This window comes from Plectropomus leopardus, chromosome 14 (genome assembly GCF_008729295.1).
Source record: "Plectropomus leopardus isolate mb chromosome 14, YSFRI_Pleo_2.0, whole genome shotgun sequence".
NCBI classification, from domain to species: Eukaryota; Metazoa; Chordata; class Actinopteri; order Perciformes; family Serranidae; genus Plectropomus; species Plectropomus leopardus.
In genome coordinates, this window is record NC_056476.1 from 8,823,147 (window position 1) to 8,850,122 (window position 26,976).

General features: G+C 42.4%; 2 protein-coding genes across 2 annotated transcripts in view; both read right to left on the reverse strand.

Moving 5' to 3' along the window:
• efna2a (ephrin-A2a) overlaps window positions 1–1,688 on the reverse strand; it is a 108,028-nt gene extending 106,340 nt beyond the window's left edge. The window contains exon 1 of the mRNA XM_042501139.1: window positions 1,546–1,688. Coding sequence (XP_042357073.1) covers window positions 1,546–1,688 — 143 coding nt within the window. The remainder of the gene's footprint in view (window positions 1–1,545) is intronic.
• Window positions 1,689–7,941: 6,253 nt separating this feature from the next.
• Window positions 7,942–26,466, reverse strand: ptbp1a (polypyrimidine tract binding protein 1a). The gene is made up of 16 exons (XM_042500070.1): window positions 26,389–26,466; window positions 25,549–25,602; window positions 25,246–25,276; window positions 19,450–19,510; window positions 19,111–19,283; window positions 18,548–18,694; window positions 18,064–18,234; window positions 17,389–17,499; window positions 16,553–16,733; window positions 16,312–16,392; window positions 14,674–14,831; window positions 13,258–13,291; window positions 12,120–12,212; window positions 11,637–11,853; window positions 11,253–11,330; window positions 7,942–10,953 (listed from the first exon to the last, which is right to left on the reverse strand). Exons 1-16 carry the CDS (start codon window positions 26,394–26,396, stop codon window positions 10,821–10,823), a joined length of 1,731 nt encoding a protein of 576 aa, XP_042356004.1. The 5' UTR covers window positions 26,397–26,466; the 3' UTR covers window positions 7,942–10,820.
• Window positions 26,467–26,976: the final 510 nt, after the last annotated feature.

Sequence of the window (26,976 nt, forward strand, 5' to 3'; positions counted from 1 at the left end):
GAAGGAGTTGTGTGTGTGTGTGTGTGTGTGTGTGTGTGTGTGTGTGTGTGTGTGTGTGTGTGCAGAAAAAAAGGCGCAGCATGAGCAATGACAGTGCCAGGGTCTAACAGGGGGAACCAACCTCGCCGGGGCTCCAGAGTCTAGATTCATTGCTTTAGTGGCAATGCATTTTTGATGTGCCCCCTTTCTGCTTCAACTTCTCCGTAGGACCCTGACGGAATAACAGCGCCCCCAGCAACCGTCCATATAGCTTAAATTTACCCTGTGACGTCTGCAGCGTGTAGGTGTTTGTGTGTGTGTGTGCGTGAGTGAGAGAGAAGGAGCACAGGGAGACCAAAAGAAAGACAGAAAGAGAGAGGGAGACAGCGAGAAAGGGAGAAAATGTTCCCCCTTGCCTGTTAAATATTTGAGAAGCCTTCTGTGGAGAAGTGATGCAGTCAGAGACAGGCCTGTTAGCTCAGTGCGTGTGTGTGTGTGTGTGTGTGTGTGTGTGTTTGGTTGATGCAGAGAGAGAGACAGGGCCGTTAGTTTGGACTAATTCAGCCGTGAGCAAGCGAGAGGGAGCACTTTCACTGTTTATTTATCTACCTGGGAGAGAGAGGGAGGTTAAAAAAAAGATGGGAGGCGAGACAGAGGAAGAGGAAGGGGTGATAGAGAGAGAGAGAGTGTGTGTGTGTGTGCGAGAGAGAGATAGAGAGAGAGGGTGAGAGAGGGAGGCTGGCCAGGTTGTCACAAACTATTAGACAGACGGACCCAGTGTGCTCTGCCCCATGTCAATGAGAGAGGCCCAGCTAAAGACAACAGTGTGTGTATGTGTGTGTGTGTGTGTGTGTGTGTGTGTGTGTGTGTGTGTGTGTGTGTGTGTTGAGGCGCGTGCATGTGTGTGCAGCCTCATGCATGTGTGTGTTTATGTCTCCCTTTGTGTTTGTTTGTTTATGGATGTGGTTTTTGCACAAGTGCTTGCAATTGACAGAAATAATGTGCACTCATGTTTACTGGCACAAGTGGATGAAATTAGCCGAAAAAAGGTAAATGCTGTGTGTGTGTGTGTGTGTGTGTGTGTGAAGGAGAGACAGAGACAGAGAGAGAGGGAGAATCTCTAGACATTGATGAGAGGAGGAGGCAGGCTGCCCTCATTGTCTAAGACAAAAGGAGCTCCCTGTGCCACAGAACAAAATATCTAGTGTACGCGCACGCGAACACACTTCCACTTCTGTATGTGTGTGTGTGTGTGTGTGTGTGTGTGTGTGTGTGTGTGTGTGTGTCTTGCTTGCTCATTCGTAAAAGACATCAATATTGCAAAAATCAGCCAAAACACTGCTGAAACAAGAAGAAAGAGAATAAAATGGGATATGAAGAGTGTGTTCAGACAGCATGGCAGAAAAAAATATGGAAGTTCCTTTTTGGATTTCAAGGCTCTGTGCACAATGGAAATGTGTATCATTATTTTTATGCAGGTAAGTAAACAAAACACACACACACACACACACACACACAAACACACACACACACACACACACACACTTGGGCCTAAGTAAAACTCACTTGGGGTTGGAGCTGTTCCAGTAGACAGCGTGTCTGTCAAATATGATCTTCTCCTCTGCCCACACGGACACCCAGGACAGGATGGTAAGCACCACCACCTCCATCACACACCTCTGCCCGAGCTGGCACAACATCATAGACATCCAGGGGGGGGGGGGATCTCTCTCACACACACACTGGGATCAGACTCTCACTGCTGCTGCTGCTGCAGAAATCCTCTTTAGATCATTAATGTCCGTCTGCGCGTCTTTGGACAAATCGGTTCGGCGGTTCATGGATCGTTAACTGGCTTGATAGCGAGTTCCGGTAACCCCAAGTCTGTATCAAGTCATACTGGACGGCTGAAATTCACTTTCAAACTTGGTCTGATGCGGACGGAGCAGCGGGATTCACATGATATTTAGAAGCGCGTCGTCGGCGGGATGCTGCGAGTGCGTCTCCTCTGCAAGGTCCGAAACTTTTCTCCCATTACGCGCAGCCGAGGAGACAGATGCGCCACCTGGATTAGATGTCTCTTTCTCCAAAAAATTAAGAAATTCGTAATTAATAACACTCCAGAATTCACCCGAGGTTTGTGATTCTGTCAGCGATAAGGGTGAGCATCAGCAGGCGCGAGACAAAAATCAAAATCGTCCGTCATATTTGTTTACCCACATTTGTATGAGGGATTCAGCCTGGCGCACGCTTTGTTCCGCTCCCCGCGCACCGCAAATCTCTCCAAAACCTCAAACTGCGTCCACTTGACCTTTTTCTCTTATTGCAGTTCAACTGAATACATCCCAGGTACACGAGCGCGCTCCTCTCCGTTAAATTCAGTCCAAACTTATCAGACAAAAAAACAACTGCGAGACGGGAGCATCCTCCTCCTCTGTCTCCCTCACACACCACGAGCTCTTACAGCATCTCAACTTGGTGATCCCTCCGCTGTCACTGGCTCTAATCCAATGTGACTCCAGCCGCGGTGCGCCTCCACTTTCTGTGCGTCACGCTGACCGGCGCCGCTGGAGGAGCCCGCTGATGATCGCAGTTTTAATCCGAACACGCTCCCATGCAACCTGCACCTATGGCGGCAAAACAACACTCACCGGCACCCTGATTCGGTGTAAGTAACCCCCACCCCCCCTTCTCTCTCTCTCTCTCTCTCTCCAGCTCGCTTCTCTCTCTCTCTGCGCGGGCGGGGTCTGTAGCCGTGCCGTGCCGCGCTCCCTCTGGGGACTCGGAGCTGGCTGACTCACTGCGTCCCAGTGATACACAAGCCGGGATGTGTACAGAAAAACCTCAACTCACTCCTTAAACACATTTTTTTTAATTTGAGAAGTTAACAGACCCCTGAAGTGTGGCATGAATTATGAATTTAGGTGCAAGCAGAAATGAACCCTTCAAAACCTGAGCAAAATGGCTTGATTTCTTTCAAAAACATGGGAACAAGGCAATGACCAGGGAACGAGGAAGTGACCCCAAAATGAGCAATAAATTAGTTTAAGTACAAATAAGATACCAGAAAATGTGTGACTACAAAACGGAACATATACAAAAAAGCCTCAACTAATGCAATCCACGTTTGTTTTTTTTTTGTTTTTTTGTAATTTGAGAAGTTAACTGACCCTTTAAGTATGGCAGGAATTATGAATTTAGGTGCAAACGGTTGAATTAACCCCTAGAAACCTGAGCAACTTGACATGATTTATTTAAAAAACATAGAAAGGAAGGCAACGACCAAAGGAAAGAAATGACCCAAAAAATAGCAAGAAAACTATTCAGGAAAAGGGTAATTTTCCTTTTTTCCAATTCATATTTTCTCCCAGCTTTTATAAAATAATTTTCTAAATTTACTTATGTCTTGCATTTTATGGAAGACTTTTACAAAGTTGCTCACTACTTTTTTTCCAAAGTTTTTGAAAGAGAACACATACATTTCAAGGTGCCCACTGGCCCACCTGTTAGAGCGGGCACCCCATGTACCAAAGGTTACGTCCTTGCAGCAGCAGCCACAGGTTTAACACCATCCTCAGCCCTTTGCTGCATGTCACCCCCCTCTACCCTTGTCATGCTGAATTTGTCTGTGGATTTAAGGTCAAAAAGCCCCAAACTCGTCTAAAAGAAATTGCACCATTTTGCTCAGGGTTCAAAGGTTGAAATACTTGTAAAGGACGTGTGGAAGCAGCACAAGAAAAGTGACATCACGTCAGGTTTCAAAGGGCTATGGTGAAGTATTTGCAGAGATAAACTGAAAATTTCATTGTCTTTGCAATAGTTTACTTGTCAGGCGTATTAATCACCACTGCGACCATCTGTTTGACTGAAGCCTGTTTATTTGCATCGCAGCTGGACACGTAAAGCGCCCATAAAGTTCCCTGTGTGTTTGAAAGCTGCCGCCTGATGGATGGGCTCAGGGAGAGGGAGAAAGAGGGCGTCTGATGGATCGCTGGAACAGTGGAGTCATTTTCCATCAGTGTCCATTAGGCCCAAAGGGCAAGCGGAGGCAGCACCAAGTCTAAAAACCTGCGAGCCATAAACCTCCAGATAGCTGTGTCTGACAGAGCGCTGCCACCCCGGCTGCCGCTGCCCTGCGTGTGTGCTCACACTCCTCCGCAAAAACATATCAATCTTTAGTATTTAGTCTCTGCGTCAATGCAGGCAGATCTAGTGACTACAGTGTTTCCACAAAGCGCTCCATCATTTCTGCAACATGTGTCGATAAGTCGGGCTGAATGAGCTCCAGCGAGGATCAATCCGCTCTCAACAAGATGGGAATTGATTCACGGAAAATATTTGCAACAAGTCCATTTGGATTCTTTAAAGGGACAGTTCACCCCCAAAATCAAAAATATATATTTTTACCTCTTACCTGCAGTGTTATTTATCAGTCTAGTTTGGAGATATTGAATTTAAGAGAGATATCCAATATAATGGAGCTACATGGTACTTGACTTGTGGTGCTCAAAATGCCAAAATGTGCCATTAAAAATTCTCAACAGCAGTGTCTGTTTCCAGAAATCATGACCAGGTTTCTCAAAGAAATCCACAGACCTTGTTGCGAGCAGTTTCATGCCAGAACTATTTTCTTTGTACCGCACTACGCTATCCAACTGTATCACTGCGCAGAAGGAAATGTGCATCTACTGCTGAATCATCTAGCACCACTGAGCTAATGTCACGACGAGAGGTCACAGTCTCAGATTATGTCACACCACTGGAGTACAACGCATGCACAGTGAAAGATTAATAAAGTTCTTTTTCACATCTTTGCATTTTTAAGACTGTTGAAAGACTGATTTAAGACATTTTAATATCGACTAAGGCCTTATTTTTAGATTATTGGATTAAATACCTTTTAAGACTTTTAAATGATCTGCAGGAATCCTGGAGACTGCTCACAAAGTCTATGGATTATCTTGAGTAATTAGGTCGTGATTTCTGGAAAAAGACTGCTATTGAGTTTTTCAAATGTGCTTTTTTTTTTTTGCTTTTGAGCACCGGAAGTACCATCTAGTTCCATTGTACTGGAGAGATGGCAGACATAATATTACAGGTAAGAGTACAGTAAAAATACACATTTTTGATTTTTGGATGAACTGTCACTTTAAAAAGGCAAAACTACAAGACATACAGGCAGAATTAAGAGAAAAACAACCTATATACTGAGTAGGATGGATTTTCTAGAGTGTACAAACTCTAAGCTTTCCACAAAAGATGGTTTTCCAAAATCAAACCAACTGACTTGCTCCACCTCTATTAAAGCCTCCCTGTTATAATTTAAAACCAGACCTTCCTGCAGCTCCATCTTTCACATCTTATTGTGCCTCTCGGTTGGATCCTTTATGCAAAGTGTCCTACTTTTGCTTTTGCCCTGCTCTGCCTGCAAAGTAATGCCTATAATTTGGGCTGCAAGAATTCAGGCAAGGAAGAGCACCCCTGCACCCCCATAACCCAAATACAGCTGCATGTTGTCCGCCTCTGTGGATGAATTATTCAACATCTGTCTGAGGCGTGCATATGTAAACAGGTGGATCGTCTCTTGATGGCTTTTTTTAAAGGGGGGCCACTATGCACCAAAGACATCCTTCACCTCGTCTTCAGGCTTTTTCCTCCTCTGCTGTGTCACCCTGAAAGTGAGTCTAAATCTCATGTAAGCCGTGCAGGCTACACAGTGTTGGGCGTATTCAGATATGAAGGCTTCTTAAGTGATCCTAAATCTAAAAGGAATGTGGGTCAGAGAGTCAGTGTATGGATACATGGCTCCTTAAAAGGGCGTTAAATCCTGGAATTTATAGCCGGTTAAGTCTGTGATTGCTCTGCAGTTTAACGCCGCTCAAGAGAGACATAAATTATACACACACGAATTATCTCCGGGCTCCAGATCTTAAAACATAAAAACAGACGAATGTATGTGTTTCCAAGCTGTTGACTAACAAAGCAGCCATTCACATACAGCCAACTTTCAAGTCTCACACATGCAGATTTTTTTTTGTTTTCTCAGTGACTAAGTGGCTTTTGTGGGGATTGGACATGTCACAAATTATATACCGGACGGTCTCTTGGACCGCTTGAGCCAGTCCCCGACAGGCTTGTGTGTGTGGCCTTGGCGTTTGCCAGTATTTGCTTGATTAGAGGCCGCGGTACTAATGTAAATAAATGTTGCCAGATGTGAAAGGATCACTGCCCCACATGGTTTCATTTAGCCCTGCGCGTACACGGCGCTGGATGAAGCCAGGCTCGTCCCCAGGGTCTGGATTCTGCAAATAAATGGGAGAGGAGGTGGGGTACGGCAACATTAATGACACACTGAACTAGTTAAAAGCATAAACAGAGTGATATTTCTGATGTTGTAACAGAGGTTATTCAGTACGGCTTCTTTCTTTGGGTGTCAAATAACTTGAAAAATAAATGTTTGCCCTCACTGTGCATATCTTGCCAGCTTTAAGCTTTTTTAAAAAAGTGTCTCGACAGATTAAATTTATATCAAGCGCAGTATTTTGTGTGCCAGTTGACTTCTGGTGTTTGATAACCCAAAAGCATCACAAATCTATGTTTGGATCATCTTACTTTGAGTTACCCTTCCACCCAATTATGCAATCTCTTTGCATTTCAATATATTCCAAAGAGGATTCTGAGTAGACTGCTCCGTGCTCTAAATTACGCTCGGTGCAGAGTGAAGATGCTGCAAGTAAACAAGGGTGTGAAGTATCAAAAGCAGCATCAAAGTTGCTGCCACAGAGTGCCCTGACTAGAAGCATAGACTTAGGATTTTTTAATGCCTTAACATATCTTGGCAAAACTGTTCCTCAAGGGCAATGTTAAAATAAATTATCTGCTCAAGAGTACAACCTTCTTTCAGCGTTTTAAAACCTGCTGTCAAGATTTCTATGGCAAGTCGGTAACGCCCAGAAAGTACGACACAGGTATGTCTTTGCTGTGACCTTCAAGCTTTCTTCCTTATGCAAAGTAATGCGAGAAACAAGTGCCTTAGCGGTGGAATTCAAACTAACATGGAGCACACTCCATTTAAGACCACACTCCACAAACTGCCGGGATTATACGACAAAATCCAGCTCCTCTCAGCCACAAATACAGACACCGCTGGACTCAATTCTCCTCTCATTTGTCCCTCTCTCAAAAGGCAAGGAAGATCTGAGGTTAATCCTCTCTGCCGTTCTGTAAGGAAGTCGAAGAAAGGAAAAAAAAAAAGAAGGTATAATGCCAGAAAGCCCAAGGAGGCACTTGAGATTAAGCCACTAACTATTGACATTGTGTGAGTGGCAGGTAAAGTCACCTCTGCTCGACAGCCTTTGATTACCAGCAGAGAGCAAGACCTCCCCCTAGTGGCTCAAGAGGTGTATGACCGGTTTGTCATTGAGTTTTTTCCCCCTCGCATCCCCCTGAGGAACTTGGTGCTAAACATGGATGTCAGATATGCCCGATAGCCCTGCTTGTGTTTTATCTTAATTATTCATCTTATGAGATAAAGCGACTTAGTTTCCACAGCAACCTGGCTTCATCTCCTCAGAGTCAGACGGGCCCGCTAAACTGAAAAGGTCAAAGCAGAGCACAGGAGGGATGGAGGATTATTCAGAATCACAGAGAATAGCAAGTATCCAGCGTTGCATATCGAATTAACTCCGCACCCTGCCGTCATCGACGCAGCTGTTTCATCAAGGGATTGGGAACGGGATTGATCTGAGCCCAGATGAGCAGTCAGTCAAAGTTTCAGATGGGGGATGAAGTTGGAAATATAGTAAAAAAATAAATAAATAAAATAAAAAAAATATTGAAAATAACCCACCGGTTGTAAACAGGATGGGAAATGTGGAAAATGTTACGAGGTGTTAACCGACACAGAGCAGCAGCGGTTTCCACAGGACAGAGAGGAAGAGACAGAAACCAAATGAGGCCAGATGAAAGAAGAAACAAACTAAAGATTTATTGAAGGCAGCAGAAGATGCAAGAGACGAGAACAGAATGGCAAAGGAGGGAGGGGGGGAGCGGGGCACATACAGAGACACTTCTGTGTTCAGATAGGTTTAATGTCTTTGTGTTACAAAAGTTTTTTTTTTGTCGTTTTTACAGCTCCGCAGAGCTTAATAGGTCTGTATTGTTTTATCAAAATATACATGTTTTGAACGTAAAGTGGATATAATCCAAATGATTTTGTGGTACAAAAACATGAATATATACAACCATCGATCCCGCTTCATACAATAACCCCACCCCGCCCCCATATAAAAAAAGGAGAGAAATAAAAGCTTTTAACAAAAAAAAAAAGAGAATATAATCTTCTACACCATCAACATCACAGCTAGGACTGTGCTTCAATTAAGTATCCGTTCTAAAGCAATCGCTACCAAAGTAGGCTCTTTGTAAAGTCAATCCAACAAAAAGGGATACATATACAGTATAGGCTGATACCCAAATTCAACTTCATGTGACATTTGTCCAAGGCATCTGGAAAGAAGGAAACTTGTGGAAAAACCTTTTAAGAAATCACAACACTACAAAACAGCAGGGGGTCGAAGATACTTTGGTCCTTAACAGCAATAACCGCCTGTAGCTACATGAAGCTTCGTTAAACCATGCATAATAATCTTTTACAAAAATAGAGACAGAGCGCATCTGTGTCTGGTCCAAAACTACAGTGGTCGAGGCTGTGGAAAACCTGGTGCTTGAGGCACGCGGGAATGTGACAACGTTTTAAGACTTCAGCGTGATGGCGCCGACTTGGACCTATCGTTGAGGAAAAGTGCACTAAGGAACCTGACTGTGGCGTTAAGTGGACACAGACAGGAACAGGTGAGGGCTATCCCACCTTATAATCCTGAATTTAAGAAAAAAAACTTACTGGGTTTCGGGTTTTTTGAGACACAGTTCAAGACTGTTGTTACTTTCAGTTGACAAATGCCTCCAAGCTGCCCTCTCACAGGTACGACTACCTGAACGTAGTGGGATAAAGGCATCTTTGCAGACAGGTAAAACACCTGAACCAGAGGTAAACAAAGTCAACTGAGCGGGCCACAAAGTGTTTCAGCCTCAGATTAAAAACTCAAGGCACTGTGATAACAATCAAACCCAGCTACTACATATAGTTAAGCTTAGAAGTGATACACATGTAAATGCTAACATTAAAAGAAAAGATAAATGAATATATATGGGTGTCCACATATAGATGAACATAATATGGTTAAATGATGCCCCAAACTGCACCGTCCCTCCTGAGAAAGGACAGTGACTGGGGACTGTAAGACAGGATGGCTGGATACAGCTCTAATTCCTGCCACAAAACACCTAACAGAGCTACATCGCCTAGCAAGGATATTAGGCATCTAACTGACTTACATTCATAGTTTCTACATACATATAATGGGGATATATGCATACAAATCCCTACATAAACATTTGTGTTTTTAAGAAGTAACTGAAGATTCAATTAGCCACTTTCCCCTCTTCTTAACAATGCTGGTACATACCACAAGGCATGAAAAAAAAAAAAGGCATTTTGAGAGCCGTGTTTTCCCCAAATAAAGCCAAAGCAATGCTTAAGGCAATCTGGTCGGGGCAAAGTAAGGCACAAGACTGCAGATATGGAAAGGAAAAAAACGCATCCTCATTGAATGACTTTCAAATAGTGGTATGGATCCCCCGAAGCAAATAGGCGGGTTGTTACAACAAGAAGATAAAATCAAAAATGGGTAATGGGAAATATACTGTTTCGCGTAGTTCTGTGAGCCAAAAATCCTTTGTTTCAAACCGTTTCTGACTGGCCAACAGGTTCAAAAGTGGCGTTTCAAAAAAAAAAAAAAGGCACACACACATAGATATACCCACACGACTATCATAGTAAAAGGAATGCTGAAGTGTGTCTGGTGTGGATAGGATTCATCCACATAAGCATACATCTGCGGTGGAGGGTGTCTTTTTTTTTTCCTTTTTTCTTTTAAGCGATTTGGTCTAAAGTGACAGTTCATCAGCTGCCCCTACTTTACCTCCAATATAATATTGTGTCATTGCAGAATGCTGCCCCTTTCCCAGGCCCCATCTTAACATTTTTGAAGGAACAAATTAATGATTTGGTTTGGGTACCAAGAACATGTCATGAACTGGAAGCAGAAACGTGCTTAGATTCCAATAACTGGTTCCTTAGCCAGGCTGAGTTTAGACCTTCTCATTTACATCTGGTACACTTGCACAAAAGCACTCTGATAGTGTTTACATCATTACGGGCAGGACTCATCACTTACAAGTGTACTTTGGCTTCACATAAGGGAGAACCACGTAGGAAAATATAATCACCAAGTGGGAGAAGAACTTCCTCCAGGGGAGCGGTTTAACATATTGAGGCAGGGTACAAAAATGTTAGGTTTTTGAGGTCCCCAGTCAAAATTAGGAATGGCTCTGAAATTAGCAGGACTAACTGAAATACAAACAAGTGTAAAACAGCAGTTTGTATGTGGCAAGAGAAAGTATTCATATTCAGCAACATTTCTATATAAATATTTTAAACAGAATTACTGCTGATAACCCAAGAAATAATGGTTTGGTTTTTTTTAAACATATTTTGGTGACAAAACTGGAACCAGACATGGGAATCAATAAGCAGAACCGACCCCAAAAAACTGATACCCAAACCTGTTAACGCTGGAATGATCAGAACGGTGAAGGGAGCAACATTCTACAAAGAACAACAGCCATAAATATGTAATGGTGGCCATTTCCACTGAAGGCGACCTTGACAAACGTCGCATTCAGATGGCAACAGACTTGGAGGGAGGAAGGAAAGGCACTCAGATGGTGGATTTGGAGAAGGACACTCGAAGGTGGTGGTTCTCTCCCAGGTCGTGGTTGTGGAACTCGATCAAGGACTCGATTGCCTCCTCGACTGAGCCCATCTGGATCAGGGCCATCTTGCGGTCTTTTCTGTGAAGTTATGAGGGAACAGTGTGTTCTCAAAGTGTCAACATGATGTCCTTTTTTGTGACGCTGGCTTGCTATTCAATTTGTTGCAGTGGGAACAGTGTTTTTTCCTCTGTGCTCTACATGACATCTTAAGGCTCATTTATACTCCCTCTATGTACGGAAATAGAAATGTTTATTTCAAATCTTTTGACTGTCACTGCCCTCATCAACATTGAGCATACATGAGCCATGACTAGAATTTAAGCACCAATGAGGAACCGACAATTCAGAAAACTGAGAATAAGTGGACTGAGACTTACTGAAAGAACTTGAAGGCCTTGACTGTGGCTCCTGAGCTGGCAAAAAGCCTCCTGAGTTCATCCTCCACCACAGAAGGCCTAAAAGAAGACAGGAAAACACACAATCAGCATAAAGCATTTATGTGGTTTTACATTCCTTTCACTCATTTGCATTTTTGTGTTTATTTACTGCTACCGTGAAACAACACACAGGAGGCCTGATTAAATCTAAAAATGCACCTCTGGAGTAGCATGTTTAGAAAACACTGTCACAACTACTTAAAGCCAAGCACTAAATATAGAAAAAAAATGAGTCAGGACTACAAAGGAAAAAGCTTACAGCACAAAAGCTGCTGGGGGAGAGAAAGGGAATGAAAATGAGGCTGTTGCAGCAGCAGCACTCACGGTATGTTGGAGAGGTGGAGTGTTGCAGAGGGTGGGAAGATGTTGGAGTAATTTTTGGAGCCGGGCTTCTTGAAACGGTGCAGCGGCGAGTTGCTGTAGTCCTTTGTGAGGCCCTGGTCCTCGTGGCCCTCTCTGGGCAGCTGCACTGTGGTGTGTTTTGATAATGTCACACGCATGGCCCTGCCGTGAAGACGCTGGCCATTCAGGTGGCTCATAGCTGGGGAACAGTAAGATTAATTAATTTACACTGTTTGATATATTACGCACATCTAAATTCTGCTTAATTTTAGTGTATTTAAGTGAATGTTAAAACAAGTTAATAATCAGAAAACAGGCGTTCATCAAAGGAAGACCCGCCCTGCTGAGGACAGCTAGGTAAAGGCTCCAAACAATGTACGGTAAAACGATGCGAGGCGGAAAGATGAAAGAAAATGATACATCAAAGAAAGCAAATAGTGTTTTGCGGGGCTGGAGTGTAGCTACCTAGCTGAGCCTGTGTGCCATCAGACATCTGGATCAGAGCGTTCTCCTTTTTATTAAACAGGATCTTCACTCTCATCACATCGCCGTACACACCTGGGGAGGAAGAGGAAGGGGTCACAATGCAAGTGGAACAAAGAACAACACAGCCTCAACAGCAGCTACGCAGCCAATCACAGCAACAAAAACAATTTAAACCATCACATCAGGGACATCAATATTCATACTGCTACTAAATGAACACTGTCTGATTAATAACTTATTGTCAGGCTATTCTAATCATTTCAATGTCCAATTTTGCACGAATCTTGCTGACAGCTAAAATGGTTATGCTCAAGAAGGGAGCGGTAGTGATTTGAAGGTAACAAATCAAAGAGCGGTAAAATGAGTGGTTCTGATCAGTTTGATTGCTCTATATTGAAGAAAAAGTTGATTTCTTGAACAAGTTGAGCGCCTAATAGAGACATGCAAGAATAAACTAAACATGCACATACCTACATTAACTGAGACAAACTGCAAAGGAATTATATGGTGACATAATCCGAGCGATATGTCAACTCACAATCACTAAAAAAGCAGCAGCATTTCATCATTTTATGTAGAGTGACTCAAGGCAAACACTGAAAAATCATCCTGACAAAAATGAAATTTGCTGAATTTTCATGGCGTCAAAATTGGACCGTGCGGAACCAAATAAAGAGTTGACTTTTATCCTCTTCCTGAGGGTGATGCTTTGGAATTTAGATCGGCTTCCCGCCTCATTCCCGAACAAAATGATCCCCACATTTTCTATTTAGTGAGGCAATATTTCCATTGAGGGGCTGTGCTCTTTGAAGATGAAAAACTGCAAATGTTTTTTGCCCATGGATAGTAAGAGAGCTGTTAGAAATTAAATGAAATGCTGCAGCTTTGTGTGGTGTTTCTCACCTTACTTTTCCTCACACAAACCCACAACAACCAAAAACAGGTCATACAAACCCCCAAAAAACAAACAAAGACACCCCCACCCTTCATAGCCCTGTAGCCTGATGACGAGCCATCAGTGGTTAAAAAAAACAAAGCCAACAACATGAGACAAGACATGCCCACCTTGCCAGGTAACAGTAGTAATAAAAAAGGAGATGAAAGGATGATAACGTACCGAAAAGAATAAAGAGGCAGTGTGGCGTAACGCTCTTTAGAGACAGCAGGGGGAGCAGCGGGGCAGGGGGCCAAAGGGGGATAGGGAACAGGGGACAGGGGAAAAGAGACGGAGCGGAGTGGAGGACAGTGGAGTGGAGTCGGGACATGTCCGCAGGCCACAGGCAGCGAGGTCCACAGGAAGGCCACAGTACCATGGAGGAAGGAGAGGCATGAGGGACGAAAAGAATGAGGAGAGGACAAGAGGAGGAGGAGAGAATTCAAACAGCATGAGGAGGAAGAGATGAGGATGAGGTGGAGGAAAGATCGAAAGTGGAAGGACAGATTATGGCAAAATTGAGGGGGCCAATGAGGTGCCAATGATGTGTTTTTGTTGTGTTTTCAATTAGTGTGTGGCGTCCAAATTGGGGATGATGATTTGGGGGAGAAAGAGGGTTGGGTGGGAGGAAGGAGGAGTGGTTGTAGTTACAGAGGAGTGGCAGAGAGGGGAGAGAGGAGGACAGAGGGAACAATTGGTCGTGGGGCGTGCAGTCAGTTGGCAAGAGAAGAGGTGAGGGGGTTTTAAAAACAAAGAGGGAGAGGGGGGACAGAGAAAGAAGAGAGAGAAAAAGGAAGTAAAAAACAAGGTCAGTATACACAAAGAAATGTAGTGCTTCAGACAGTAGAACTGGCTAAATTAAAATGCACTGTCACTATGGGAACACTAGGAGAAAAAGAAGAGAAAAAAAAGATTAACAATGAAATACAGAAAAAGGCAGAGACAATATGTACTTTTAATTACAGACTATGTTTGTTTAGATTATTGAAATTACATTAAAATAAAACAGTCAAATCTAAATGTCAATTTTAATAACCTAAAAGCTGATCTTAAAGTTAACATGCTTAATGTAATGACTACATAACTAAAATAAATGTAATGAGTGTGACAGACTATTTATACATTCTACATGCTATATAAAAAATGACCTAAATCATGAACATGGTGTGTTTCTTTAAAAAATAAATACAAAGAAAAAAAGTAATATTGTCTCTCCACCAACTCAAGAATGATTTCAACTAATGGACAAAAATGAAGATATGAAATGGTAAGTTTTTTAAAAAAAGAAGTTAGTGTTTTGAATAAACTTAAAATTCACAGTGAGCAAAGTGGCAGGTCAGAAAAATGCAGCAGGTTTGGTCAAACACAGAGAGGTCCTGAAAGAGAAGAAGTTTTGACTCGATGACCCCCTTTTAATTAAAAACACTGGTAAGGGTTCTCAGACTAGTCTGACCACATGGAGGTGGTGAGAAATGGGGGGCAAAACACTAGAGCTCTGGTACAAATGGATCCAGGTTCATACACAAACTGTGACACTTCTCAGCAGTGCACTGACAGGTGCAGGATGGAAAAATGTTTAAATCTAGTGAGTGTACTGACCTCAGGGTTCAGATTGCTGACCAATAAGACATTGTGTCCCCCAGTGGCTGTGAACCCCGACAGGCCGAGCCGGCTGGCGGCTGCTGCGGCAGCTGCCATGCCACCGTGGCCCACACCCAAGGACGTCAGAGCACTGGGAATACCAGGCATCGACAGCCCTAAAAGGAACAAAAATATTAGTTACTTAGTCTCTTTACGCTGAAGGGATCTGCAAAGAAACAAAAAAAGACAAGGAAATGTATGAGAAGTGTTAGTGTCAAAGCAATAAGACCTTCATCAATTTGCTCTCATGTCGATTCTCTCCAACGTTCTACTGACTAATTGCTAAGCACTCGCCCCAAACACCACGAGTCACATTGCATGCAGCTACGACATGCACTCTGACACCCTGCTTGAATACCTCCATACAAAAGTACCAGAAATTTTGATTTTCCTGCAGATTTATTTAATGATTTATTTAAAGATTAATTTATTTTAATTATATGGAACCGCATACATTATGTCAGAATCATTGTGTAGACCGTCATCTCGCAGCAAACTTTGCTAGGTAATGTTAACTTAAGTAAGCTAATAGCCGCAAATGTTATGGCCAACTTCAGCTTCGTAACAGTAACTCATCATGTCATCTGTTCAACTAAGTGTTTGTATTTTTGTTCTTTGACAATCAGATGAAAGTGTTACCTGTAGCAAAATTGTAGTTAAAGCAACTAAAAACCCATTAATGTAAACTTAGCTGTAATGTCCCAAAGAAAGCAAAAGCTGAAAAGCATCTTTGGATAGGTTTTTGATGATGACAGCTGCCATTGTTAGTTTAGGCAGTGTGCTGATCGTTTGCCTGAATGAGCTAAGGGGGAGGGGCTTAGCGATATGTCAATTGCCATTTGTTTCTGTATTTATCCATTTTGTATTTTATGACTGTGAAGCACTTTGGTAAACTGTGCTTTTAAATGTGCTCTACAAATTAAGTTTGACTTGCCTTTGTGGCAGCAGATTCTCTGACTCGGCAACAGGAGGAAAAGCAAAGGTGTGCAAGGGCTGGGTACTGACCTCTACTTTTAAGGCTACCAACCAAATTACGTCAGTGCATCCGAGTACCACTTCACATTTAATCCATCTGTGCCAAACTTCAGTCCCTTAAAGAACTTTTCGGTGAGAAAGCCTGGTTTAGACAAGAGGCTAAGGGGCCGAGAAGCATCCCCGAAGCCTGGAAGCTAAGTCCTGCAATTAACCTCAGCGAAGCCGCCAGGTTACACTTCAGACAGGAGACAGTCGCGGCCCAAAGCCGGGAAGCTGACAAAGCAGCCAACAGCTCCATCTGCTTCCCAACGAGCCAAACCAGCACCAATCTGCCTTGCTTTCACTCTACTATGTCACCACTGAAGCTTTATCAAAAACTACATTTTTGTTATTACAGAGAATTTCAGGTACCAGAAGCAGTTCAAATCGGAACATTACTAAACCCTAGTTACTAATAACACTTTTGCCGGCTCTGTTGTATTCGACTTTCAGTCAGTATGCACAATACTTGGACCCTGAAATCAAAGCCGCTGATTAGATACTGTACACAGCAGGCCAATGTTGGAAGAAGAGTCTCATCTGAAAAAGAATAGCAGTGTAAGAGAAAGTGTGTGAACGGACCTGCTGCCTGCTGGATGGCAAAGGTTGGGGGGAAGGCATGAGCTCCACCATAAGGAGAGGCTGAGATTATGCCCGGAGCAGCTGAAACATGAGACAACAGAAAAGTAGAACAAAGAATAAGAACAAAAATCTCTCTATCACCCAGAAACTGCTTGGAGAGCACTTAAAACAACCAGAGAAATCAAGGACTAAGGTGGGAAAAGTAAAACAAAATCTTCTTCAAATCATCTCCCAATCTTACCGAATGCAGCGGCAGCCATGGTCTGGTGGTCGATGGAGGGCTGCGAGTCTGCAGTGGGGAGGTCTGGTCGGGTGTAATCTCTGCTCTTGTCGTTGTTGTACTTGACATTGAGGCTGGTGAGCTTGGAGAAGCTGATTCTCAGGGTACAGCAGGCATTGTAGATGTTTTGTCCATCCAGAGACTGAGACAGATATTGAAGCATTGTTTTACACCAGTGATTTTATCGACAGTTTTAAGTTTGATTAATTAGCCCCACAACATATACACAGCACTGACACTGCAATCAGGGTGTCTACAGGTATCAGGTCTTTTCGGGATGGTTTTAAACAGTTTCTAAGACAGATTTGTTGAGAAATCATCTTTTCCCTTCTTCCAAAGTATTATACGCAGGTTTAAATTATATATCAAGTCCCATGCAGAGGTAGGTTTTATGTATAAGAATATTATTAATAAGTAAGTTAGATTAGTGTACATTTTGCCAACAACTTTAAGTATAAAGTAAAAAAGACAGAACTAGAAAACCTTCCACTGAAGGTGGAAGGTTTTCAAACATACGCAACATCAGAAATGTAGGCTTCAACGCACGAGCTTAACTCATTTTGACAAAAATACATTTTGAAAAATGGATTAACTAACTAATAAACTAACTCGAATTTAAAAAGAATTAATGCTGTTTAAGCCCAATGTGTATAAAACTGAATGTTAGACAGTTTGACACTTTTTACGGACCTGCAGACACCCTGTGCTACATGCAATCTCAACCCTACTGCACTAGATGTGAGAACAATGTCAGAGTGAAACTTCATGACAAAGGGCGTTAGTTGTACCAGTCTTACCAGTTTGGCGTGCTGAGCTGTCATGCCATCGGCATACTGGATCAGAGCCTGGAACTGGTTGTTCTTAGTGAAAGTGATGATCTTCAGCACAGTGCCAAACTTGGAGAAAATCTGAAGGGGAGACAGCAGCATTAAGGGTGACATCACAACACACACAATTTTTTTAATGAAACTGTACCAGAAGATAAACAAGGGCAATGAATTTGCATACATGCTTAAAAGTCACTTTTACCATAACGCATAATTTGTCTATGCAAGAATACCAGATTTGCAACAGATTTTGCAGAGAATGTAATGGATGTGAAAAGAATAGGAAATGAAGCAACAATGAAATCTATATATATATATAAAGCAGGATGTCAAGATGTGTATCAGTGTGCATGAGTCAAACTCTGTTTGTGTGAGTACACATGGTGCAGTTGCAGGATACAACAGCACAAAAACAGGTTGGTCTGCTTAAGTACAAGGTAGAAGGTAGATTTATTTGTCTTTTTTCTTAAATGTAGCTCAAGGAAAAAAAAAAGACTGAAATAATTGATGGTAATTGAAACAATTATTAATTATCTAGGTAAACCCCACCACCCAAAGCACACAATATGTTTTGAGAATAAAAAAAGACTGGCAAGCCTATAATACATGCAATACAACTAGGTAACTGTAGTTGCTCAAACGTACCTGGTGTAGCACATCCAGGGTGACGGGGTAGAAGAGATTTTCCACTATGACTCTGAGCACAGGGCTTTGGGCCCCTGCTCCTCCCATGCTAGTAGCATCTGCAGGAATGGCCATGCTTCCCATTCCACCTCCGTGCAGTGCATTGACTGCCTGCAGAGCTGCCTGGGCCCGCTAAGGGGAAGAGAGAGCAGAACTGCTTAGCATGGATGGAGAAAAGCATGCAGTAATAAATAAATGAGCAAATGTAAGTGGTCATTTTTTATTCAATTGCAATTTCCAAAGTTTTTAATATACCAATAATTACAGTTTACCAATGAAATTTCCCCCACACATTACTAGTGAAAGGAAAATGACTTAATTTCCTGCATTTAGTCAACACCACAACCAACCATTATCCAACAATGACTGCAACAGCAATTTAAGCCTAAGATCTGACACAGTCGACATGAAAAGCAGGTGTGTATGTCAGAATGCAAACTCTTACCACTTGGTTGGGGGAGTTGTCCGTCTTGAGCTCCTTATGGGTTGAGTATTGCATGTAAATTGGGTGGTTTCTGATGACGGGGGTGACAGAGGAGTAGTAGCTCACCATCGTCTGTGCACACTCCTCGCTGTTCAGTTCCAAGAATGCCTGCAGGGGAGGATCAGAAAAAACATTTTCGATTTATTTCTCCCATCACATGTAAGATGCGACTCTGTAGTAGTAATTGGAGTGAATTATGAGAATTTTTACTGCCCATCACTGCTTCTCCTCTTGTAGCCAAATTTCATTTAACGTCTTTATTGGTTTTGACACATAAGGACAGTTAAAAAAAACAGGAGATAATGAAGACATTCAAAAAGGATTCAGTGTCTTCTCAAAGTAATCTCAGCAAGCAGAAAACTCGTCCTACCCACTAAACCACGACAATGTGACAAAAGGATCATTGTTATGATATTCAGGTCAACACAGAAGGCTGGAAAGCTGATCCCTCCTCCCAGGCCTAAAGAGAAATTTCAAAGAGTCATACAGGTTTGGTGAGCAGACCAGCATATAACAGTCCTTACCTGGTTTTTCCCTTTCAGCATCAGCAAATTAGTGACCTTCCCAAAGGGCAGTCCCAGGCCAATAACTTCAGCCTCGTTTATGTCGTTGGGCAGCTTGCGTACGTGGACCACACGTGACGGAACACCAGGACTGCGGACGTCACCTTTGAATTTTTTGCTGTCGTTGCCATTGGCTGCGAGGGGGAAAAGAAACCAACAGAGGCAGATACAATCAGGGAGGGAGCAGAGGGCTCTGGTTCGTCTTGAATAATGGATTCATCGTCATGGCAACACCAAACAACACAGAAAAGACAAGCACTTCAATAAAAAGGATTCACCCCTCCATGGCAACCCCCCTACCTGAGTTCATGATATAGGGCCCGTTGGATATGCAGGAAGAAAAGAGTTCGTCGGATCCCCTCTGCAGGAAGAGAGAAAACAATGGTTCACTTCAGTATGTTGACCAATGAGGGCACAGCAGAGCAGGTGGAGAGCACCGCTCTCATATTACGGAGCCATTGTGTGATAAAGCAGGAAGTAATCTGATAACCAAAAGAGGATTGAACAAACACGCTCGAGAAGAACTCCACCTTCCTCTCCCGGAAAAATTAAAATGACCTGGCTTGTCAGCAGGGATATTTGGCTTCTCATAATAATCCTGTCTTCCCATCCCATTTTATACTGTTCTCCAACAGTATTCAAAACCTTAGCCACAGCCACTATGGGCTATCATTTCTGACTTGGGGCAACGAGCCAAATTACCATGCTTTAACGTCAATCACACTCAACGAGGGACAGCTACTATCCAGTTTGAAGCACAAGAGTCAGCAGTAACACCTTAGCTTGGCAGCAGCTGTCAGTCCATACAACCCATCGACTCGTAATTCAGCATTAGGAGGAAGGATAACACACTAAAGCCCTGTGGATCGGGAGACAAGATGGGGATACTCCCAGCCCACACTAGTTTACTGTCCGCTGAAATAGCCCCGTCTGTCCTCTCTCTCTCAGTCCACTAGATATAAAGTGCTGTTTCAGGGCTGTTCTCATGCTTGTGTGTGAGTTTGTGGTTGTGCGAGATGAAGTATAGCAGTCACAAGAAGTGGCTCAGCAGCCTAAGCTCTACAACACTCTACAATGAAAGTCCTGTTCCAGGCTGAGACTAGGGGCATTGTTACACGGCGGCGCACACACATATGGAGCCCCAAGGACTCTCTGGGAGTTGAAGAGCCCAGGAGCACTTTAGCAACAACCAGTCATGCAGGTTTGCTAGCATTCTCCTCCACCTTGTGAGTCTTGGCCTTGCAGTTAGTGTTGGTGGGGGTTCCAGTTAGGCTGCAAAGTGTACTCATATCTGAGAGAGAACATGTGGTGGCGCCTCTAAACACTCAAAAGGGGCGGTGTGTGGGGGCACTGAGCGAGTTGACATGAGAGCACAACACTGTAAGCAGTAGTATAAACTATCCTTTGACTTCCAGATGGTTTGGCTGAGCCAATCACTCTCACTCGGGGGCCCACACAAACAGGGTCTGCTATCTCGATTCAGAAACTAAAAGCAACAAGAGAAATTCCTGTGCCTTTTTACTGTGGCTTCAGGATCAGGGGCCTCCTACTCTGGCAAATGTTCAAATCTTTACATACATGGAATGCAAACATGGCAGGCAATTACTGAGCTAAGATTACTACGGGGCAAAACTGACAAGACTCAAAATGATACAATGAATGGTTTATAAGCACAGCATAAAGTCAAAAATAGGACAAAACAGGTCTTTGTGGTTTCAAAGATTGCAGTGGCCTCATATTACACTTAAACCTAATAAAGAGCCTAAGGCTAATGTTTTTTCTGTAGGGCTGAGGCGGAAGTTAGCATCACCCTGGCTCCAAGAAGTCATGGTTTCTTTATTGGATTATTGCAGAAAATAAACTAAAGTTTATGACAGGAAGGGATACATGATAACATCGACACATCATTATATTGGCAAATACTGGCTTTTAAGAGAAATATCTGAATTGGCCAACATGCTGATTTCTGCAGTTATCATATACCGATACATATTCTTTTATTGACAAATTTTGAACAAGCACAAAACATCAACCCTAAGTTTAAGTATTTTTCTTATTTTGCACAATAAATCAGTATTACATACACTGAAAAACATTGTATTGTTTGTCTAAGAGTAAATTATATCAATTCCACTAATATTAGTGATTTGATGAACACTAAAATCGGGTGGAGATAAAAATGGATGTGTTAATATCTGTATGTATATATATGCAAAAATAGTTGGGGGTTTTTTTCATAAGCAAATCGGATTAGCGACAAAAAATAAAATATAGTGCATTGCTAGTTTATGACAGACATGTTTTCGTTCAGCAAGATTATTTTCACAAATGAACACCGCTTTAAGCATTTTTACAATGTAAATGCAATCACCTGAAGTAAAAAGCTATTGTTAGGCTATAAATGAACTACACCACGGTCGCGTGATTTGAAGCTACCACCACAAAAAGGCTGTAAAGCTGTTTTTGGTGCAGCTCTGCGTGACATTTTGTAGTCTCATTTAGCCACCTGTTATCAACCGCCTTTTTAAAAGACACAAAAGAATCAAAGTTAACGAATGGGGTATTTACTGACGTATTTTATGTAGAATAAGTAGAATAAAACATGAAAATCACTTAAGCTTGTGTTAACCACAGACCTTATTTCAAGCTTCTAATGAAAAATCCATTCAAAAAACCCACTGGCTTTGAGACGAGGGAAATGGAAATGCTGAGATGCTAACTTATTTTTGAGTTTTAGGACTTATTCCTGGGGTTCTCTGTGGTAAAGTGGGTGTAAAACGACGAGAGGAGAAGAACTGAAAGTGTTCTAGTTGGTGGGAAGAAAATGTAACAAACAATATTTTTGCTTGATAAATGGGACAAGGCTAAAAGCAGGCCATGAGAAATAAAAGGAAGTGGCTCCCGCCTGACTCGATGGTCGTGGGCGGGCAATGTCACATTATCAGTCAGCAGACCAGCTCCAAACAGGAAGAGCAACAAGATCAAGCCTGCTTCCAGGATTTGGCTAAATTTCCTCCCGGGGACTGATGGTTACTGTTCCATGGCAGGACTCGTTCTCTCTCCCCCTACTTCCTCATTCTAAAAATAACCAGGGAGCTAAGACAGTCAATAGTACAGAGCAGGAACATACAAAACAGTCTATTGTGTATCAAATGAGTGAAGAATATACCTATAGCTTTGGGAGGGTGTGTGTTACAGAGTGCAGAGCAGCACAAAGTTCAAAGCCAATGGAAGAAAAAGAAAATGGAGCTTATAAATGTTTTGTTAGTTGACTCCAGCGCTGTGCCAAACCCATTTTTCCAACACAAACCCACTAAATGTGTATTGACTTGCTCACATCCTTTGTTTGCTCGGGACTCTGACAATATAATAGTAACTGTCGGGAGACGATGACACATCACTGGCCCACATGCTGAACTGTTGAGCAGCTTCCTCTCACCGACAATGGCAGTGGCCTACCTTGAACTTAAATTTAAAAAGGGAAAATGGACTGAGGGCAATTTCCCTGCTCCATACACCACATCACACCTGGTTTGAATTGCATCAAAAGGATGAGGAAAAAGAACACGGGCTTTTGCAAGGGGAAAAAAATCCATTATGATCTTCTCAAGCAGTGATACTCAACTTGTGGCCTGTGGGTCAAATCTGGGCTCCTGATAGACTGCCGTGCCCCCCTCCCCACCTATTTTTTATTTCACAATGAAAATTAAGTGATTCACACTGGGAATTGATTTTGTACTTGTATATATGAGGTGCCAGAGTACATGTAACTGCACCAAAGTAGAGCTTGGAGTTCATCAAAAAAAAGTGCCGGTGGTGGATCCTTTGCACCCCCCGACAAAGTCTAGCATAGCTCAGTGAAACCTCCTAAAATCTCAGCAACATCCTAAAAACTGAGAAATGCCCGAAAATCCGAGAAACAACCTTAAATCCTAGTCATGTCAATCTCAGAAATGCCCTAAAATCCTATAAACATGTACAGGGCTGCTGGCCCTTGGCCTCCTGCCATTTTGCAAACGTGGCCCCCAAGCAAAGCAAGTCGTGTATCCGTGTTCTAAAGAAACTAAATCTGAGATGATTGCCGCCTGCAAGCAACCTCATTTTGGAGTCTGCTGGGGGGTTGGTGTGTGGTAATCTCTCCGGAAAAGCACAAAGGAGAAGAGCTCAGGTACAGACATGTTTGTTCACTGTGATCGGCCGTCGCCGGCGGAGGGGGCAGGGAGCTGTGCCTCACCAGGGGGCTGGAGGGGGGAGATTGGAATGCGACCGCGGAATGCCAGACGCTCTGCCCAGACGGAATAATTACAGATTCCAGCAAGGCAGCGCTCCATAACTCAGCATCACCATTACCACAGCACATCAAATCAAAAAAACAGGAAAAGTTAAAGACAAAAGAACCACAGCTGGGGTCACATCTTGAGTATCAATCAGCCCCCATCAAATCATGCATGTTAAAAAACAAACAGGCCGTTTCTGAAATGAATAGAGAGGGTGTGGTGTGTCCCTGTTACGGGCGTGTGTATCAGAGGGCTTGTTTAAACAGCGTAAAGACCTTTGGCCGAGAGGATGAGGACAGTTGCGGCAGGATGGTTCAATCACTCCTCCTACACATAGCTGCCCCAGGCCCTGTTACCAAGGATTACTATTTAGGCAGGCATTTTTATTGGGTACGCAAGTTAACAACCAGCAGTTGGCCAAAAACAAATGCATTCCCACTTCAACAAGTTTGCACAGATGTAAATAAGGGCTGCCATTTCAGTTACAAAAGCAAACGACAGCTCTCATGACTGGAAATAACAGCATATTCATCCAAAAAGATAAATCAGTTGATAATACTTTGTGGATTTATTTCACTGGTTTGGGTTGTGTGGTTATGTGTCAGAAACAAGGCCGGCTAAATATCAAGCACCAGGGCAGGAATCAAAGGCTTTCTTAACATTCCAGTAAGGCCAACATGCTATTAAGGACCACACAAAATAAACAACAGGAAGTTCCATTTCCCTACAGCCACACACAAACCGACAGAAACAGGACAGGAAAACATAAAGCTCCACCTCAGATAATCTATTCTAACCGAATTATCAAATATTCCATGTCCACAGTCTTGAGAGTTGCTGCAACCTCTATGTGCTGACCGTTGGTTGTATATCATAAATCTTTAAAAAGGAGAGCCAGCCTGCAACTGCAAACTCATTACATATGAGAAATGGCTTTGGACAGCAGTTCTGTAATTATAGAGGAAGCTCTTGCAAACTGACAGACTATACGTCTCAAGTCCCCTGTGTCGGCACAGCTCTTTTCCATTTCCACTCTGACTTGTAAAAAATCTCTCAAAACAGTATTTCCTGAAAATTAATTTAGCTGCGGTGAGAAGAAAAATGTAAATACAATAAAAACTCATTTTCTGATCTCAAAGCTTTTTTTGATGAAGACAGTATTTACAATTACAGCACAATACAATAAGGCAATGAATGCCAAAATAGGAGCCATTTTCTAAATACAAAACCTACTGGCACTTAAAGGTGACAAGTGATCCAATGGGTGTCACAATCAACACCACACAAAAATTTACAACTACAGTATGTACTTTGCAAACACTATGTCAGGAGTAGGACTTGAGTGATATACAAGTTTCTAGGTATACTGTGGTACTTAAGTTGATGATTATCATAACATGTCAATGTACTTATCTACAGTTTTGAAAAAAATGCAATCAGACAGAATCTCTCACGCATTTGCACCCCCCCCCCCCCACACACACACTCCCACAAAAAAGATCAAGTTGTAATTATAATTTAATGCTTGTTAAACCAAACAAAACCTGTTTTTATTCTTTTAAAACCATCTGTCACTGATAATAAAAGTACTAATACTGTGTTATATAACAATAATAATAGTAATACTATGTTATACCACATATCGTGCAAACATATTTTTTTAAGATGTTCTCCTACAGAGAAAATCTCACACCATCAGGAGGTTTATATATCTACACACACATTTTAGCTTGTAGGATTCATCTTAAATCTTATCAGTGAGATTAAGTAAAGCGAAAAGACGCAAAGCTGGAAAAAAAGAGTGAAGAAAAATGCTTACCTTTGTGCCAACTGATATGTCATGGACACCTCTGTGAACGAGAAAGAAAGTGTATAACTATACAAGAAAACAAGGAAATTAACCGTAATCCATCACGAGATGGTATTAAACAATCCATTAACCCACAGCATAGTCTGCACTGTGGAAAGCAAGAGGACTGTTACAGCACGGTGTAACCACCAGCAAGCGGACTTCCTCATTCAGTTTGTAGTACATTTACGGAGCTTTAAATTCAGAAATAATTACAGAAACTTGCATATTACGATCTACAGTCAGCCTTGCAAAAATACACAAAATACTTACTCAATTTCAGGGACGTAGCCGGATCCCAGAGGATACAAGTCAGCGTCTAGGCGGCTGTAGTGGGTTGGCAAAACAAAAAGGCAAACTTCAGAGGGGGGCACTTAGTATATGTATATTTGATAATAACTTACAAGTCTACAGTAACAAATTTACGTCGATCGTATTGCTGATCGTTTCGACGCAACATTCACGCTGCATAAGAAGTAATTCAAACCTTTGAATTCACTTGATCAAAAGCGCAAAACACGCTTGATGTAAACAACACATCATTGTGCTCCCTACCTGTTCAGACAACCCGGTAAAGAAGTCTCTGATTCAATCAACGCGAAATGTTGAGGCCAGACATCTTCAACATGGCCCTGGCACTCCGCAGACAAATGAATGCGGAAATGAGACACGTTGCTTTAGCTAGCGCTCGAGCTCCGGTGAAACCAAGTTACCAAGGTAGTTAGCTAACGGTAACTAATGTACGGCGTTGACAAACGGCCGAAAACTGACAGTATGCTCCTAAATAAGACAAGTTTGTTTAAATCATGACTCTCAACAAGTTACTTTACGTTAGTCCGGTTCGCATAAAACGATTAAATAAGTCCGGTAAAACGATTCACACAACTAACGTTTGTTAGCAGCAGCTAGCAGCTGCTAGTTAGCTGACTGCTAACTGTTGCATGTTTTGATGAAAAAAAAAAAACTGTTTCAAAAGTTTCCCCGTCTAACGGTTAAGTGTAACGGCACCGGGATCAAAATGTTTTTACAGACGACCCAGACATAAAATTTGATAACGCAGCTTTTGGTTTACCGTATAAAATTATGTCTTAAGTGTGGTTCTTTTTCACTTACCCGTCCATTGCACAAGAAAAAAACTGCAGGTCTGAAGCGAAGGTAGGGCGGCAGACTTGCTTGATTTTCTTACAAAATGGCTGAACACACGGAGGCGAGCGCTGATTAGTCCAGGCACTTTCAAGAGCCAAAAACAGGCGGGGACAAGCTCCTACTGCGGCCCCGATTGGACAAGACGACCATCATTTTGTGGAAAAAACAAGGCCGCGGCAAATTTCCAGAACATCATATCAAGTGGTTAGGTTTGTTTGAATTGTGTGTGATGAACAGCCTACTTTGAGTCATCGCATTGATTTAAAAAAAAAAAAAGAATTGTGATGAATAAAAAAAAAAAAAAAACTTTAAACAAGTTTAAGGAAGCGCTATATACACAACACTATAAAGCGTGTGTTTGAAAGATTCAAGTTAAATAGGCTATTGATTATTTATTATTTGTTATCAACTTGTTTCTAATAGGTTCTATCTGCAGGATGTAGCAGGATCAAGGGCTAGTGAAATTTCATCTTTTAAATTTTGTTTAAAATGACCAGTAAATCTACCTTACCTTACCTTACCTCACCTTACCTTACCTCACCTTACCTGGCCTTC